The following is a 14,997-nucleotide window of genomic DNA, read 5'->3' on the forward strand; positions in this document are numbered from 1 at the left end:
AAATGCTGACATTTTCAATAGCACACACGGTCCCTTTTTAAACTATGTTCAATTCAATGTACTCACCATGGCGGTGACAGGCACCACTGTCCACTCCTTAAATCGCACCAGCAGGTGAGCAGGTTCCTTACTGCTGGGTATCCTACACTGCTTCTTTTCCTCTACCAACCTGTTCCAACTCTGTATCCTCCAAACATTTTCAATTGAATAATATATTTATGATCAAAATCATCACTCTTCTTCCTTCCTTCATTTATTTACTCTTTTTTTTAAGATCTATTTTATTTTTATTGGAAAGTCGGATCTTTTTTAAAGATTTATTTATTTTTATTACAAAGTCAGATATACCAAGAGGAGGGGGAGAGACAGAGAGGAAGATCTTCCGTCCGATGATTCACTCCCCAGGTGGCCACAACAGCCAGAGCTGTGCCAATCCAAAGCCAGGAGCCAGGAACTTTTTCCAGGTCTCCCACATGGATGCAGGGTCCCATGGCTTTGGGCCATGCTTGACTGCTCTCCCAGGCCACAAGCAGGGAGCTGGATGGGAAGCGGGGCTGCCAAGATTAGAACCAGCACCCGTATAGGATCCTGGCACGTTCAAGGCGAGGACTCTAGCGCCTAGGCTACCACACTGGGTCCCATTTATTTACTCTTAAACATAACCTGACTTCCGCCAGGTTTGATTCAGACCTATTTCTTTTTTTTATTATTTTATTTTGACTAGAACAGATCTATAAATTCAGGTTCTAAAGGAAATTAACTTTTTTTCCTTCTAAATTATCAATGACTACTAGTATACACCTGATAAGGCCAACATTTTGACAAGTAAATTTTATTGATAATACACCCTTTAAAGAGATGAATAAATATGTCTTTGTCTCTAAGTGGTCCGTGTGAACAGTTTTTAGCATTGGACTAACACATAATTAGCATCAACTCAATCCTATTTCTCTTGTCTCCCCCCCTTTCAATACATGCTCCAGAAAATTCTGTTTCTATAAACCGATGTGACCACAAAGTGCTTGCAGACAGCATTCTCCCTACAGTCCCATCCTCAGAGTTTTACCCCAAATCACACAACCACCTAGCATGAATATAACTTTTTAAATTCAAAGCCAACACCTGAAAACCACTACAGTGACCAACAACCACCTAGCATGAATATAACTTTTTCAATTCTGTTCAAAGCCAACACCTGAAAACCACTACAGTGACCAAAGAAGCCATCACTGAACCAGAACTCATCACTGATCCCTAACCAACACTATGCTCACAAACCCTCCTCAGCGTGCCTGGATGAAGGACTGGGGCTGGGGCCAGCCGAGGCAGACACCTCCCTGCTGCCAACTGGAGAGGGAGACTGTCAAAGGAACTGAAAATAACTGGCAGCCTCCAGCAGGGCTATCTTAGGAGACAGGCCCATGGAGACCATAGGCTCCTCCACAGGAACAGACAACCCTCCCCGGGGCCAGGACTGCCCCGGCCCAGACATCCTTGCAAAAACGCAGCGCACACTGCATGGTGCTTGGCCTAGAATGTGTTCACAGCTCATGGCACACCAAGAGAACTCGGGACAGCATCGAGCAGAGCTGGTAAGACGCCACTTGGGGCAGAACAATGCCTGTCTTAGACTGCCAGTTCCACTCCAGATTCCAGTTGCCTGGTTAAGGTGTACCCCAGGAAGCAGCGGGTGATATCTGAGGTCCCTGTTACCCATGTGGGAGACCTGGACTGACTTCCAGGTTCCTGGCTTCAGCCATGGTTACGGCAGGTAGCCAGAGAATGAACCTGCAGGTGGGAAAAAAATCTCTCTCTCAAATGAAATGAAAATAAAATTTAAAAGCCAACAAATAAAAAGTACACACCGAACCTTATTGTGTCATCTAAGTTGCCATCTCAGTACTCTCCGAACCACAGTGCTGCCTTTCTGCAAATCACCTGGGATGAGACCAGAGTCCGGCTCAGGATTTGCTGGAGTCCAGCTCCGGCCCGGGGTTCGCAACTCGTGAAGTGTGCATGGAGTTGGCGCAAAGAGAGAAAGAAAGAGACGGACCACTAGAATCCCATGATGATAGTGGACCCAGCAATAAAGCTGTCCGCTTTATTTATACAGAATCAGTTAAACTCTGGCTCAGACTTTTTACGTCATGATTAAATGGGTGTTACTAAAGATAATTCTGCCGTTTGTTTCACCTAAGGCAGGATGTTATCCATGCTGGCGCCTATCAATCAGTAACACATTCCTACTACAATCCTCATTCTACAACTGGCCTTAAATCAGCTAAGGGAGGAAATGTAACACAGGAGGCAGGACCCAAAGATCAAAGAAAGAGGGAAAGAATGGGTTTCCCCTATACCTGGAGACTAGCACCCTTGATTAGCATAAGATCAATAGGAGAGGAAAAGCCCTGAACACAGGGTCCCACCACCTGGGGACAGAACACCCTAGATTAGCATATAGTCAATAGGAGGAAAATCCTAACAATAGGTTTCTGCTATGCCTCTGATTAGCATAGGATCGAAAGGGGGAGTTAACACCCCTGATCAGCATGTTGTCAATGGGGGGGGGGGGGGGGCTGTGACAGCAATTGGTAAAAACCTTTTTGCTAAAAGCGAATATCAGCAATATCAACTTTCAAGCTCACATAGATACGGCACGTTAACCCCGCAGGGGCAGACAATGCCTAGGTAGATTACTGGAGACTCAGTGGGGAAGTCCGGTGTCCAGCAATGGGAAGCGGGCTGCATTCAGGTGGTCAAAGCAACATCCTCACACCTTCCTGTCTTCCACATCCATCACAGGGACCCCAGCAAGGATTCCCAGTGCAAGGCCTTGGCGCCTGCCACTCCCTCCGCGAGGCGTGCGGGGAGGCTCCCGCGGCTTCCACATTTGAGCCAGATGTCACCTCCTGGAGGCAGCTCCCAGGCCACCCTGTCTCTCACAGTGTCCTCCACCACAGGATGGCATTCTTGCTAGTTCTCAGCAAAATCATAACTGCTCAGTTTCCGGGACCCTCCCCCGGTACAAGCCTCGTTCACGACCATCATGATGCTCAGAACCCGAAACGGTACCTCACGCTCAGGTGTAAGCAGGGCACAGGACACGGCGTGAGAACAGCTTCCAGCGCCATCTCACTGCAACCCAGTAACTTCAATCATTAGCATAAACACACACGTGCCAGGGAGAAGGCTACAGGCAGACGACAGGCACACACGACGCTCTCACGGGGATTGGCCCCCATTTTCCTGCTTACCTCTGTTCTTGAGAAGGCTCCTCCAGCTCCTCTTCAGAATCCCCCTAGTGAAAAGGAACACGCTTTAGCAAGTGTTTCAAAGGCACTGAAAATGAGTAAAACAAGCAGTTCTGCACATCTCCCAGGTGGATGAACTTGTACTGCCTGCCTGATTGAACAGGCATGGGCACTTCAGCTGTGGACCTGGCCTCCCTACCCAACTCTGCCCCCGACTCCAGCTTCCTGGGGATGCGAATCCAGGGTGACGGCCGCAGGAACTTGGTCCCTGCTGCCCACATGGGACACCTGACCTGGGAACTGGGTTCCCAAGTCCTGCTGCGGCGGTCGTCTGGGGAGTGAACCATAATACGGGCTAGCTACCATGTGCAATCTCTCTCTCTCTCCCTACCTGCCTCCCCCCCCCAATTTAATTAACAACAAACGTCTAAAATTATGACTGGCACAAATATTCAACAAGATTTACTGATGGGAAGAATGGTGCTGGTAATGACACAAGTTAAAAGCCACTAAAAAATGACAAGTGCTCCCTTGTGATCTACACAGTAAATATCTGCCTGCTTCAAACCACAGCCTCGGGGTGGGCATTGTGGCAAAGCCAGCCACTGCTTGGGGTTTCCCACACCCCACACTAGAGTACCGGGGGGGGAGTCCTGGTTGCTCCACTTCTGATTCAGCTTCCTGCTAATGTGCACCCCGGAAGGCAGTAGGTAAGGGTACCTGACACCCACATGAAAAACTTGATCAAGTTCTGGGCTCCTGGCTCTGACCTGGCCCAGCCTTGGCTACAAGGGGCATATAAGTAGCATACCTCTCTCTCTCTCTCTCTCTTCCCCGCCTCTCTCTCTGGCTCTTTGTTTTCTCTTTCTTATAAGATTTACCTATTTACTTGAAAGGCACAGTTGCAGAGAGAGGTGGGGGGACAGAGATCCTCCATCAATAGGTTCATTCCCCAAATGCGGCAGCAGCCAGGCCTGGGCTAGGTCAAAGCTTTGCCGGGAGCTTCATCCAGGTCTCCACTGTGGGTGTAGGGTCCCAAGCACCTGGGCCATCTTGTGCTGCTCTCCCAGGAGCACTGATGGGGAACTGGACTGGAAGCGGAGCAGCCAGGATTTGAACCCACATGGAATGCTGGTGCTACAGGCTGCAACTTTATTCATGATGCCACAGTGCTGGCCCCACCCCAACTGTCTTTCAAATAAAATAACAGGGGACAGCATTATCATAGAGCAAGTTAACCTACTGCTTGCATCCCATACAGGAGGATCAGCTCAAATTCCAGCTACTTTCCTTCTAATCCAGCCCCCTGCTGCATCTGAAAAAGTTGACCCCCGCCACCCACACGGGGGATCTGAAAGGAGTTCCAGGATCTTAGATTAGACCTGGCCCAGCCCTGGTCATTGCAGCCAATTGAAAAGTGAACCACATATCTCGCTCTTTGTCTCTAATGCCTATCTTTGAAATAAATTACTTTCTTCAAAGAAATTAATTAATGAAGTCAATGTGTAACCTCTAACTTGAAATAAAGTAGAACCACAGCTTACACATAATCCCAAAGTGAGCTGCATAACAGAGTTCCAAGAGCTGTTTTCAATGTTTAATCATACAAGATAAAGTCTAACACTGATTCAACCCCCAAACACAGAAAATGCACTGCTTAACTTAGAATCCCTTTAATAAATGCCTGATATATTTTAACAGAAGCAGGAGGAAGTTGATAATTTCCTAAACGACATGAGTAGCACCCTGGGCAGTTGCTGCCCAATCACCTGCCAGGCTCAGCAGGTGGAAGCCCGACCACACGTGACTGACAGAGGGCAAAAAGAAAAGGCAGTGGGGACACACACGGATGGCATAACCAATGCCCCACTGCAACACGCTGCGCTGGGTCCCACACACGCACAGGCTCTTAGCCCATCATGCCTTCCCCCAGCTCACTGCTGCTGCCTTCAGGGGTCCTGGCTCTGTCCTCGCAGCTTTGGTCCAGCCCCAGGTTCTCGGTCAAGCCCTGCCTCACTGCCCAACCTGGGCAAGCTGCCTCTGCATTACCTCTGCACTGCTTCCCTCAGAATGCCAGCCACACCTCCATCAACAAGGGCCCAAGTCCCTTCTCTGTGGCCCTGGGGGTGCTGGATGAAGGTCTACACTATCTCCAAGATGACTGCATGGGCGGCTGTGATCAGCACAGCTCTGGGCCCAGTAGCCTGCACCTGGCAGGTGCACCACAGCCCTTGTAGGATGCACCACAATTTACAGCTCCAGTCCCATCTCCAGTTGCTGCCAGGAGATACTGCCTGGGTCACACGCAGTTCTCCAACAGCAGTTAGGAGCAACACTCAAGTTCCCTAGAGCCCGGGCTTCTGTTTAACCCGACCCCTCTTTGCCACAGACAACCTAAACGTCCCCTCCTCTTCTCTAACCCACAGCCCTACACAGGCAGAGGGGACAGTCCCGGCATGTCTTCCCCACCCCACAGACAAGCTCAGCAGGCCCCCGGCCTCAGGACCCCAAGGCTCAATGACAACAGGCAGGAGTTCTAACTCTGCTGGGAGACTCTGCAGCCTGCAATCTGTGCTGTGCACGCCTGCAAGGCCATGCCAGGATGACCAGTCCCCTCCTGCACAGCCACACTCACCAGGCCCTGTGACTCAGCAGCCCAATGTGGGCACAGGGAGGCTGCCGGCTAACCCCCAGTCACACACTGGCCACCAGCTTCCTTTCTCCTGTAAACCTTCATGCATTTCAGCACTTGAATGTTATCACAGGGTATTCCCAGTCTTAGGTCATCCAAGAGAGCAAATCGCACATTCCTGGCAGGGGGCCCTGGGACACACTGCCTTATCAAAGCAGTATACTGACTTTCACCTTGGTAACTTAAACTGCAGCTTCCACCGCCCACCTGCTGGGTAACTTCAACACCTTGGGACCCATGTGATACCTCACAACTTACTCCAGGCCTGCTTTATGTTCCCTCTGCCTCCATTCAGGCTGCACGCTGCACAGGGGCAGCCGAGTCCCTTACCGCCTTACCCTACCATCCTCTGACCAAAAACAGGGCTAGGCCTACAGCACATGCTCAGCAGGTGTCCACAGAGCTGAGTCCAGCCCAGCTGTGGCTTCGAGGAGTGGACATGACTGCTTCTGAACACCCTATGACACCCCTTCTGTGTTCTAAATCAGCACAGAACGTGCAATGGTTTCCCACAGAGTCACTTGATCACAATACCACTTGCTCGGCTCCAACTGCACTGAGATGTATGACAACACAATATCTAACAGCCGGGAGGAGAGTGGCCGGGTGGGGGTGTCCAACACTTCTTGGGTTCAAATCTCACCACTGCCAAACTTCCTGGTGACCCTGGATGGGTGTGACTTAACCTCCATGGGCTTTCCACACCTGCACAACCATATCCCACTTCCCCAACTGCTGGCATGCCACGGGGACTTAACGCACAGCCCAGAGCTGACATGATGCTCACGGCACCCAAGTCACACTTTTTTCCAGTGTTGATGGTGAAAGGAGATTAGACCACAGATAAGTCTCTGTGACAAAAAGGTTTCCAAATACTGGTGAATGATTCACTGACCGGGTGGCCTGCTGTCATCCAACGCAATACACCTGTGATAAGAAAAAAGAACTCAGAGGCTCCCTACTCCACTTCCCATTTCATTTCCTACCAATATCAGCTGTCCACACCAGACTCAGGGCAAAACAGACAAAACAATATTATTTTCAGAAAATTTTCATTGATAGGCAGAGAAGCAGAGGCAGACAGAAATCTTTGATCCACTGGTTCACTTTTCCATGTGTCTGCAGAGCTGGGACTGGGGCGTCAGGCTCCAGCCAGGAGCAGGGATTTTCATCCGGGTTTCCCACGTGGGCAATATCTGCTGCCTCCCGGAGTGTGCATCAGTAGGAAGAGGAGCCAGGACTCGAACCTGGGCATTCGGATGTGGAATGTAGGCTTCCCAAATGGGGTCTAAATGATTATGTGAAATGCCCACCCTGAGACGTGATGCTTTTAACAGCAGAGACTAGACTTATCTGTTCACCCCTGGGGTTCTAACTGTAGCAGGCCCACAGCTGCTGTCTGCTGAAGGGCAAAGCAGCACCAGTGAGGCCCTGAGCATTCTCGGCCCAGACCACAGCCCAACTAAGCAGCATCCAACCCCAGTTCCTACATTAGCCAACCAGCGGGCACCAGGATTCAAGTCTTCTCTGCCAACTCTGAAGGCACTGAAAGAAGAGATTCTAGATTTTGCTGCAAGAACTGATAACAAACCTACGGCTCACCAAACAAGAATTGGAAGTGGGCACTTGAGGCATGTTTGCCCACCACCTGCTGCACCTGGCTAACCTTAGAAATAGGGGAGCTAAAACAGATAGTGACAACCCCTCCCCCCTACACTAGAAAGGCCTCAGGCTAGCTACTGAGTGCCTACTGGATGCACAATGCTGAGTCTTCCCTGGTGCAAACTCAGGGGAACAAGGCACAAGCAAGACAAAACAAAACTCAGGCGGCATAATGGCTCAACAAGTTAATCCTCTGCATACAAGTGCCGGCATCCCATATGGGCACCAGTGTGTATCCCAGCTTCGCCACTTCCCATCCAGCTCCCTGCTTGTAGCCTGGGAAATAAGTCAAAGATCACCCAAGTCCTTGCGACCCTGCACCCATATGGGAAATCCAGAAGAGGCTCCTGGCTCCTGGTTTCAGATGGGCTCAACTCCAACCACTGTGGCCATTTGGAGAGTGAACCAGCAGATGAAGGATCTTTCTCTGTCTCTCCTCGCTGTGAAATCTTTCAATTAAAAACAAAATAAACCTTAAAATTAAAGGAGACAACAAAACCCAAACTCTCAAGAAAGCAGAAATGAGGACATGGGCCACTTCAAGCAGAGAGGTCAGGAGTGACTGACCCTGGACCAACGGCACAGTCCCCTGTGGGCAGCAGACACGCTGGGTCCTCTCGGCCAAGGGTCAGGCCTGCAGGACAGTCCCACAGCACTGACCAGAGCAGAAGACAAGGTCAAGTGCCCAAAGGCCCTCCAGGCCAACCAAGGTCACTCGGATCACAGGGGTCCTCAGACAGTTTCACAAGAAAGACAAGGAGAAAGTGTGAACAGTTGCACACGCACCATCGTTCTAGGCAAGAGAAAGGAAAACCTGTGTCAGGTATCTGTGCCAACAACACTTCAGACTCAGTGTGGTCAGTACTGCGGGAGTAAGGGAATCCGTAGCACCAAGGAGACAATCCTGTGGTGCTTTATTTCTCCAATGATCACTAGGGCAAACTGGAATTGAATGACAGGCATCAATTTTATCTTGGTGTAAAAGAAAAGGAAATTCTGGGGTGAGTCTCTGGTCTGGTGGTTGGGACACCCACAGCCCACATCAGAGTGCCTGGGGTGGAACCCTATCTTGGCTTCTAGTCCAACCTCCTGCCAGTGCCCAGGGAGGCATGGTGAGGGCTCAAAAAGTTGGATCCCTGCTGTCCACATGGGAGAATCATACTGCGGGTCCAGCTCCTGGTTCTGGCCTGGCCCACGTGTCCATAGATAGCATCTGGGGGATTACCAGCAAATGAAAAAGCAACATGAAGAAGGTTAAACTCATACAAGGCCTCCTGTCACAATACACATGCTCCAGGAACTTTGTGAAGACTCCACATATAAATGAATCTTTCTCTTTTTTTTTGCACCAAAAGAAAGTTATCTTTTAACTTCATTTCCCACAAACTTCTCCAAAGGACCTGTAAGCAGTGTTCAGGTTCCCAGACTAGACAGTTTTACAACATAAGAAACCAAAGGCCCAGAGATGACAATGCATGTTAACTCAACGCCTCATCCCGGGCCACCTGTGGGTACTGATTACAGCAAGGTTCCACCCCTCAGGCAGGAAAGCTGCTCCAGTAAAATCAAGTAACCTGCCTGGGGTGCTAAAGTTGAAGACACTTAATACCCCATGCAATCTTCTGAAATTAATGCCATAATTCCCCTCTCTTACAGGCTTAAAAAAGGGGGCCCAAAGCAATGGCTCAGTGGCTAACTCCTCACCTTGTAAGAGCCAGGATCCCACAGGGGCACCAGTTCCTATCTTGGCCCTTCCGCTTCCCATCCAGTTCCCTGCTTGTGGCCTGGGAAAGCGGTAGAGAATGGCCCAAGGCCTTGGGACCCTGCACCCCCATGTCAGAGACCAGGAAGTAGCTCCTTCCTTCAAACTGGCTCGGCTCCGACCGCTGCGGCCACCTGGAGAATGAACCAGCAGATGTAAGATCTGTCTCTCTTTCCTTTTCCCTGCAAATCTGTCTTTCTAATAAATAAATAAATAAATAACAGCTAAAAAAGACAGAGAGCGAGAGATGGGATTCAAAACTTGGAGCTCCAGTCATATGGTAATACATGACAATTCAGTGGCTGTATCTTCTGGTTCTACTATAGATGTGTTACTGAAGATGTGTTATATATAGATGTGTTAATCACTTAATGACTATTTGGCAGGGAAGGGGGAGGCAAGGGAAAAACCCCAATTAATAAGAAACATTCCCAAAGTCAACAATAACTATATACTTGGTGATGGAGCAGGCATTTGGGTTCAGCTGATATGACACCTGCATCCCACAGTGCAGTGCCTGGGTTTGTCTCCAATCCGCTTTTGATCCACTTTCCCAATAACACACATCCCTGGAGGCAGCAGATGACAGCTCAAGGACATGGTCTCTTCCACCCATGTGGCAGACCCAGAGGGAGCTCCTGGCTATTGGCTCCTGGCTCCAGTCCAGCCCAGCCCAGTCCAGACTGTTACAGACATTAAGAAAACCGTGTACATAAAATCTCTCAAAATAAATGAAAACAAATGTATAAAAATAAAATGTTGGCTAATGCAAGAAGGGAACTTTTGTTTTTTACAGCAAAACAAGCTTATCTTTTTTACAGACTCTCATCTTCTAATTCCACTTCGATCCCATCTCCCAAGAACTTACAAATAACTTTCTTCAGAACGCTGCAGCTCACAAGGGTACTCACGCAGCTACTGGCAGCTCTCACTCCTGCCCAGGTATATGCTAAGAGAGTTTTCCAATATATTTGCACATACGGTGAATGTATTTAGAAAAGTATTTTGAACATCAGTTTCACTTTCATTATAACTCTAAGACACCTTAGCTCTAAATGTCTCTGACAGTGGGGTATTCCAGAAAGACAGCTCAATTCTAACTTTTTCTGGTTGTTAACCAAACGATTATCCACAAACAAAACCAGAAATGAAGAATCACTTTGATTCTGTGATTAAGACATCACATCCCAGTCCTTGACCCTTGTGCCTCCTGACCAGAGGGGACTGCCCGCTCCAGCCAAGTCTGGAACAAACCACGAGCTCTGACCTGCTTCTCTCTCACTCCTCTCCCAGCACGAACAAGCCAGAGACAAACGACAAGGGGCAGAGAGGGAAACAGACTCACACTGGGGCTGCCTCACCCAGGCAGCTCACGGACATCTGGCTGTGTCTGCAGGCAGTGTGGGTGGTCAGAGTGACAGCGTTGAGTAGGGCAGCGAGAAATGCCACCGTTTTCCACTGGGCAGAGGCAGGGGCCACTACCTACTCCACAGCCACACTGGCTGCTCTCCGGCCAGCAGGCCACAGGCGCTCCACAGCCACACTGGCTGCTCTCCGGCCCAGCAGGCCACAGGCGCTCCACAGCCACCAAAGTTGCTGTTCTCCTTGGTCCCTGGCCCCAAAGGTGAAGCACGCTGCCCGCAGCAGGACTGCCAATCACTGAGTTATCTGTCTCTTGTTCTGTGTCTTCCACACCTTGGATAACACACAGGCACTGCCTGGCATCGGGTACAAGTCCCTCGGTGGATAAGCTTCCAGAATGTGTGCCCCATCCTGCGGAGGCCTCCTCTCCCTCGGCCCACCCACTGGAGCAAAGCTTCCACCAGCATCACCTCCGCCTTGAAGCTGCTGCTCCTGAGGCCTTGCCAAGACGCACACTCCCAGGATCTCAGAACCAGCCTTCTAGATGTTTCACCTAGCACGGGGAGAGGATGCCAAAACGCACAACTGCCCAGCCACCCGAGAGACAACGCAAAACCAGTGCTGCTGCCACTTCTCACCATGTGGGAGGTCAGGAGCATCTGAAAATGACCACACACAAGCTGAATACTCCCTGAGAACTGAAGCCCCGCCCCTCGGTGCCCATCCCCGCAAACCGCACCTGTCAACACTACCCCAGCATTTACACACGCTGGTTTTTTTTCATTTGTTTGTTTGTTTAATTTTTATTGGAAAGGCACATTTAGAGAGAGAGACATCTTCCATGTGCTGGTTCGCTCCCCACTGATCACAATGGCCAGAGCTAAGCTGTTCCAAACCCAGGAGTCATGAGTTTCTTCTGGGTCTCCCACATGGGTCTGGAAGCCACCCTCTACTGCTTTCCCAGGCAACAAGCAGGGAGCTGGATGCAGCTGGGATGCAAGGTGGAGGATTAGCCAGTTGGGCTATCACGCGGGCCCCATATCTATGTATGTTTAAAGATATAAATCCAGGTATTTAGCCTGCATATTAAGACACCTGCATCCAGGGGCCAACACAGTGGCATGTGCAAGCTAATCTTCCACCTGTGGTGCCAGCCACCCATATGGGTGCCGGTTCATGTCCCAGCTGCTCCACTCGCCATCCAGCTGCCTGCTTATGGCCTGTTCAAGTGACTGGGACCCTGCGCCCGTGTGGGAGACACAGAAGCAACTCCTGATCAGCTCACCTTAAGCCCTCAGTGACAGATCCCTCTCTCGTTCGTTCTCTCTGCAAAACCCTTCCAATAATAAACAAACAAATCTTTAGTAAAAATAATAATAATAAAGACACCTGCGATCTAAATGTCCCATTTCCAGCCCTGCCTCTGGCTCCCTGACTCCGGCTTTCTGTTAGCAGGGGGAGGGGGGCGCCGTGGGAGACAGGAGAAACGGATCAGGCAGTGAGGTTTTGTCACCCACAGGGAGCCCTGGGGTCTGTCCCCACTTCCCACCGCAGGGCTTCCTCCAGCCTTACTGCCTCAGCAGACATTCAGCAGCGAGCTGCAGTCTCACCGTCCATCTCAGTCTCCACCTGCCTGCCTCACAGGAACAGGGACCCAGCAGGTCTGCTAGCATGGAGATGCTGTCCTCCTTAAAAACCTGCAGTGCGCACCCCTGGAGAAATCTGTCCCAGTGAAGGCTGCAAAAGAACACGCCAGCGCTCCAGCTCTGACCTGTTGGGGCCCAAACCCTCTTCCAGAGAGCCACAGCTTCTCAACAGAACCTGTCTTCATGTTCTTCACTCGCACTCCTTGTACCACCATCCCGGGGACACCAAAAACCTGAAATTCAAGTTCTTAAGTGGGTGTACTCTTCCATGAATTAAAGGCACTTGGAGAAAATCCAAGCTTTCCATCGACTTTAAAGGCTCATCTTCCCCAAACTGCTCCAGGCCCCTCGTTACTGCTATCAGCGCTCCCCGCTCTCCTTCTCAACCACCGCCTGCCCTGCCGCCGGCGATCTAACCGCGCCAACACCGACACCATGACACAGAACCGGTTCCCCTCACCAGGTCCCTCCCCCGACACCCCAGGGCAAGCCGTGGGCCACAGCCCCGCCGAGACGGTCCGGGGTTCCCACCTTCTGCACTCGCGGCCGGCGTGTGACTCACGCTCAGTCACATGGCTCGGGAGGAGGCGGAGAAGGCCACCATCGCCAGGTGTTCAGGCCTGGCCGCACGGTTTATTTGCCTTGCAAAGTGGCCCAAGCGCCTGGGCTGCTGGGGGGTGGGGAGAGGGGAGGTAGGAGAAGGGGGCGGCGGCCTGTTCTCCCTCTCTCTCGGCCCTGTCACCTGGCGCGACGGCCTCACCTGAGTGGGCAGTAGAAGTTCCCCTTCTTCGGCCTGCCACAGCTCCACCACGTTGGGCAAGGGCTCAATCGCTGCACCGACACCAAAAACAAAAGCAGAAAAACAAAAAAGCACACCGCGGTGTGAATGCACGGCGAAGAACCGCTTCCTGTTCCCCACATCGACACCCACCCGCCTCCCCGAAACAAGCCTCCTTTCCCTTCTGAGGCCACCCGAGTACCGAGCCGGAGACAAGCACACACATGCACAATGGACTGGGGTGCGCGCTGGCCGCCCTGCGAACGCAAAGGCGGCAGCGTGCGGGTTCGGAGTGCTGTGCCGGGGGATGGGGTCGGGGGGCGGAGGATGCTGGCCAAGGGACTGTGGCCACGCCACGGGGCTCCCGGGGCTCCGTAGCCCGAGCATCTGGCTGGGCGGCCCGGTTCAGGGGTGGGTGGCAGCTGCAGGGGGTGGGAAACAAAGCTGCAGGAAGCCGGGCCGCGGCGGGGCACCCGCGCCCGCCACACAAAGCGGGGGCTGCGCCCGGGGCGCAGGGGCCCGCGCACAAAGGCTCTGGGGCGCGCCAGCGCCCGCGCGTGGCTAGCGGTCCCCGAACCCCGAGACTTATCCCCCCCACCTCCGCCGCTGGACTGGGGTGGGGGTGGGGGGAGGAGGGCGCGGAGGGGACGACGCGGGGCGGAAAGCGTTATCAGCCGCGAGCTGCAAACAGCTTTGCTTCCTCGCCTGCTCCCTACTCGCCCTCTCCCTACTAGATTTCAGCAGTTCCCTAAAAGAAAGAGGCGGGAGGGGGCGGGGTGGAGAGGGAAAGCAAGCCCAGCGACGCGAGGCTGACCTTGTCCCTGAGCTCCTCCCGGGCGACAGCAGGGCAGCAGGACCTGGAAGACGCCCAGCAGGAGGTTCACGGCCGCGGCCGTGCGACAGTAGCAGCCGGGCTGCGGGCGTCGGAGCCCCGCCATGCTGGTGCTCGCGCTCCTCTCGGGGTGCTCGCCGCTCGCTCGCTCACTCGCTCGCTGGCTCGCTGGCGTCCCGGCCGCCTCGCCCCGGGCCCGCCCCCGCGCCGCCCCGCCCCGCGCCGCGCCGCCCCCGCCCCCGGCGCAGCCACCGCCGCCGCAGCTCGCGGCTGGGGCGCGCCGCCCGCCCGGAGCGCGTGTGCGCCACAGATAGGGTGGGCCGGGATGGCCGCGGGGGCCGGGGGCCGCGCGAGGAGCGGAGAGGGGACGTGCACCCCACGAGCAGCGGGCGCCCCTCCCCGGCGCGCAGCACGTGGCCGCCGGCGGGTTTGCTCCGCGGTACCCCGGGCGCGTTCTCTTGCAGTTGGGGTAGGGTCTCCGAGAGACCTCGGGGGGTGTAGGGAGAAGAAGGATAGCCCACTGTGACCCAGCCACTGCGTTTGTGAGCGCTCTCTGAAGCGCTCGGTTGGCAGCCGCTTTGTTTTGGGCGCCCGGGCCGCCCCGCGGCTGGGGAGGTGGCGGCGGCGGCGGCGGCAAGGAGGAGTCGCAGCGCGGGAGTCTTCAGACAGGATATTAGTGGAAATAATGCAGTGGTTGTCAGGAAACGCGAGTGCAGCCACATGGCTGCTTCTACTTCTGCAGCGAGGATATCCGCTGGCTGCAGAGTCTGTAATTTAGAATAAAAAGAGCTCGCCCAAAACTCGAGAGGCTGACCTCAGCGCCGCGTGGCGGTGGTGCGCCCGGCACCCTGCGTGGATACGGTCCAGGCCATGACAGGTGGGGGAAGCCTCTTCTGTGGAGATTGATGGCTTCCAAGACCCTACAAATAAACACTTCCCTTTCGGAGTCAAATTGCAGAACTCAGCAGCCTCTCTGAAACAGCACTGGAGTGGAGGCGTTACTCACATGAAT

At 53.0% G+C, this 14,997-nt stretch overlaps 1 protein-coding gene across 2 annotated transcripts in view; it reads right to left on the reverse strand.

Moving 5' to 3' along the window:
- Positions 1-14,159, reverse strand: part of TMEM131L (transmembrane 131 like) — a 173,832-nt gene extending 159,673 nt beyond the window's left edge. For both annotated transcript variants that reach the window (XM_004598469.2, XM_036495075.2), the window contains exons 1-3: positions 13,968-14,159; positions 13,136-13,206; positions 3,255-3,298 (exon numbers count right to left, since the gene is read on the reverse strand). In XM_004598469.2, coding sequence (XP_004598526.2) covers positions 3,255-3,298; positions 13,136-13,206; positions 13,968-14,091 — 239 coding nt within the window. In that variant the 5' untranslated portion in view covers positions 14,092-14,159. The remainder of the gene's footprint in view (positions 1-3,254; positions 3,299-13,135; positions 13,207-13,967) is intronic.
- Positions 14,160-14,997: the final 838 nt, after the last annotated feature.

This window comes from Ochotona princeps, chromosome 7 (genome assembly GCF_030435755.1).
Source record: "Ochotona princeps isolate mOchPri1 chromosome 7, mOchPri1.hap1, whole genome shotgun sequence".
Classification (NCBI taxonomy): Eukaryota; Metazoa; Chordata; class Mammalia; order Lagomorpha; family Ochotonidae; genus Ochotona; species Ochotona princeps.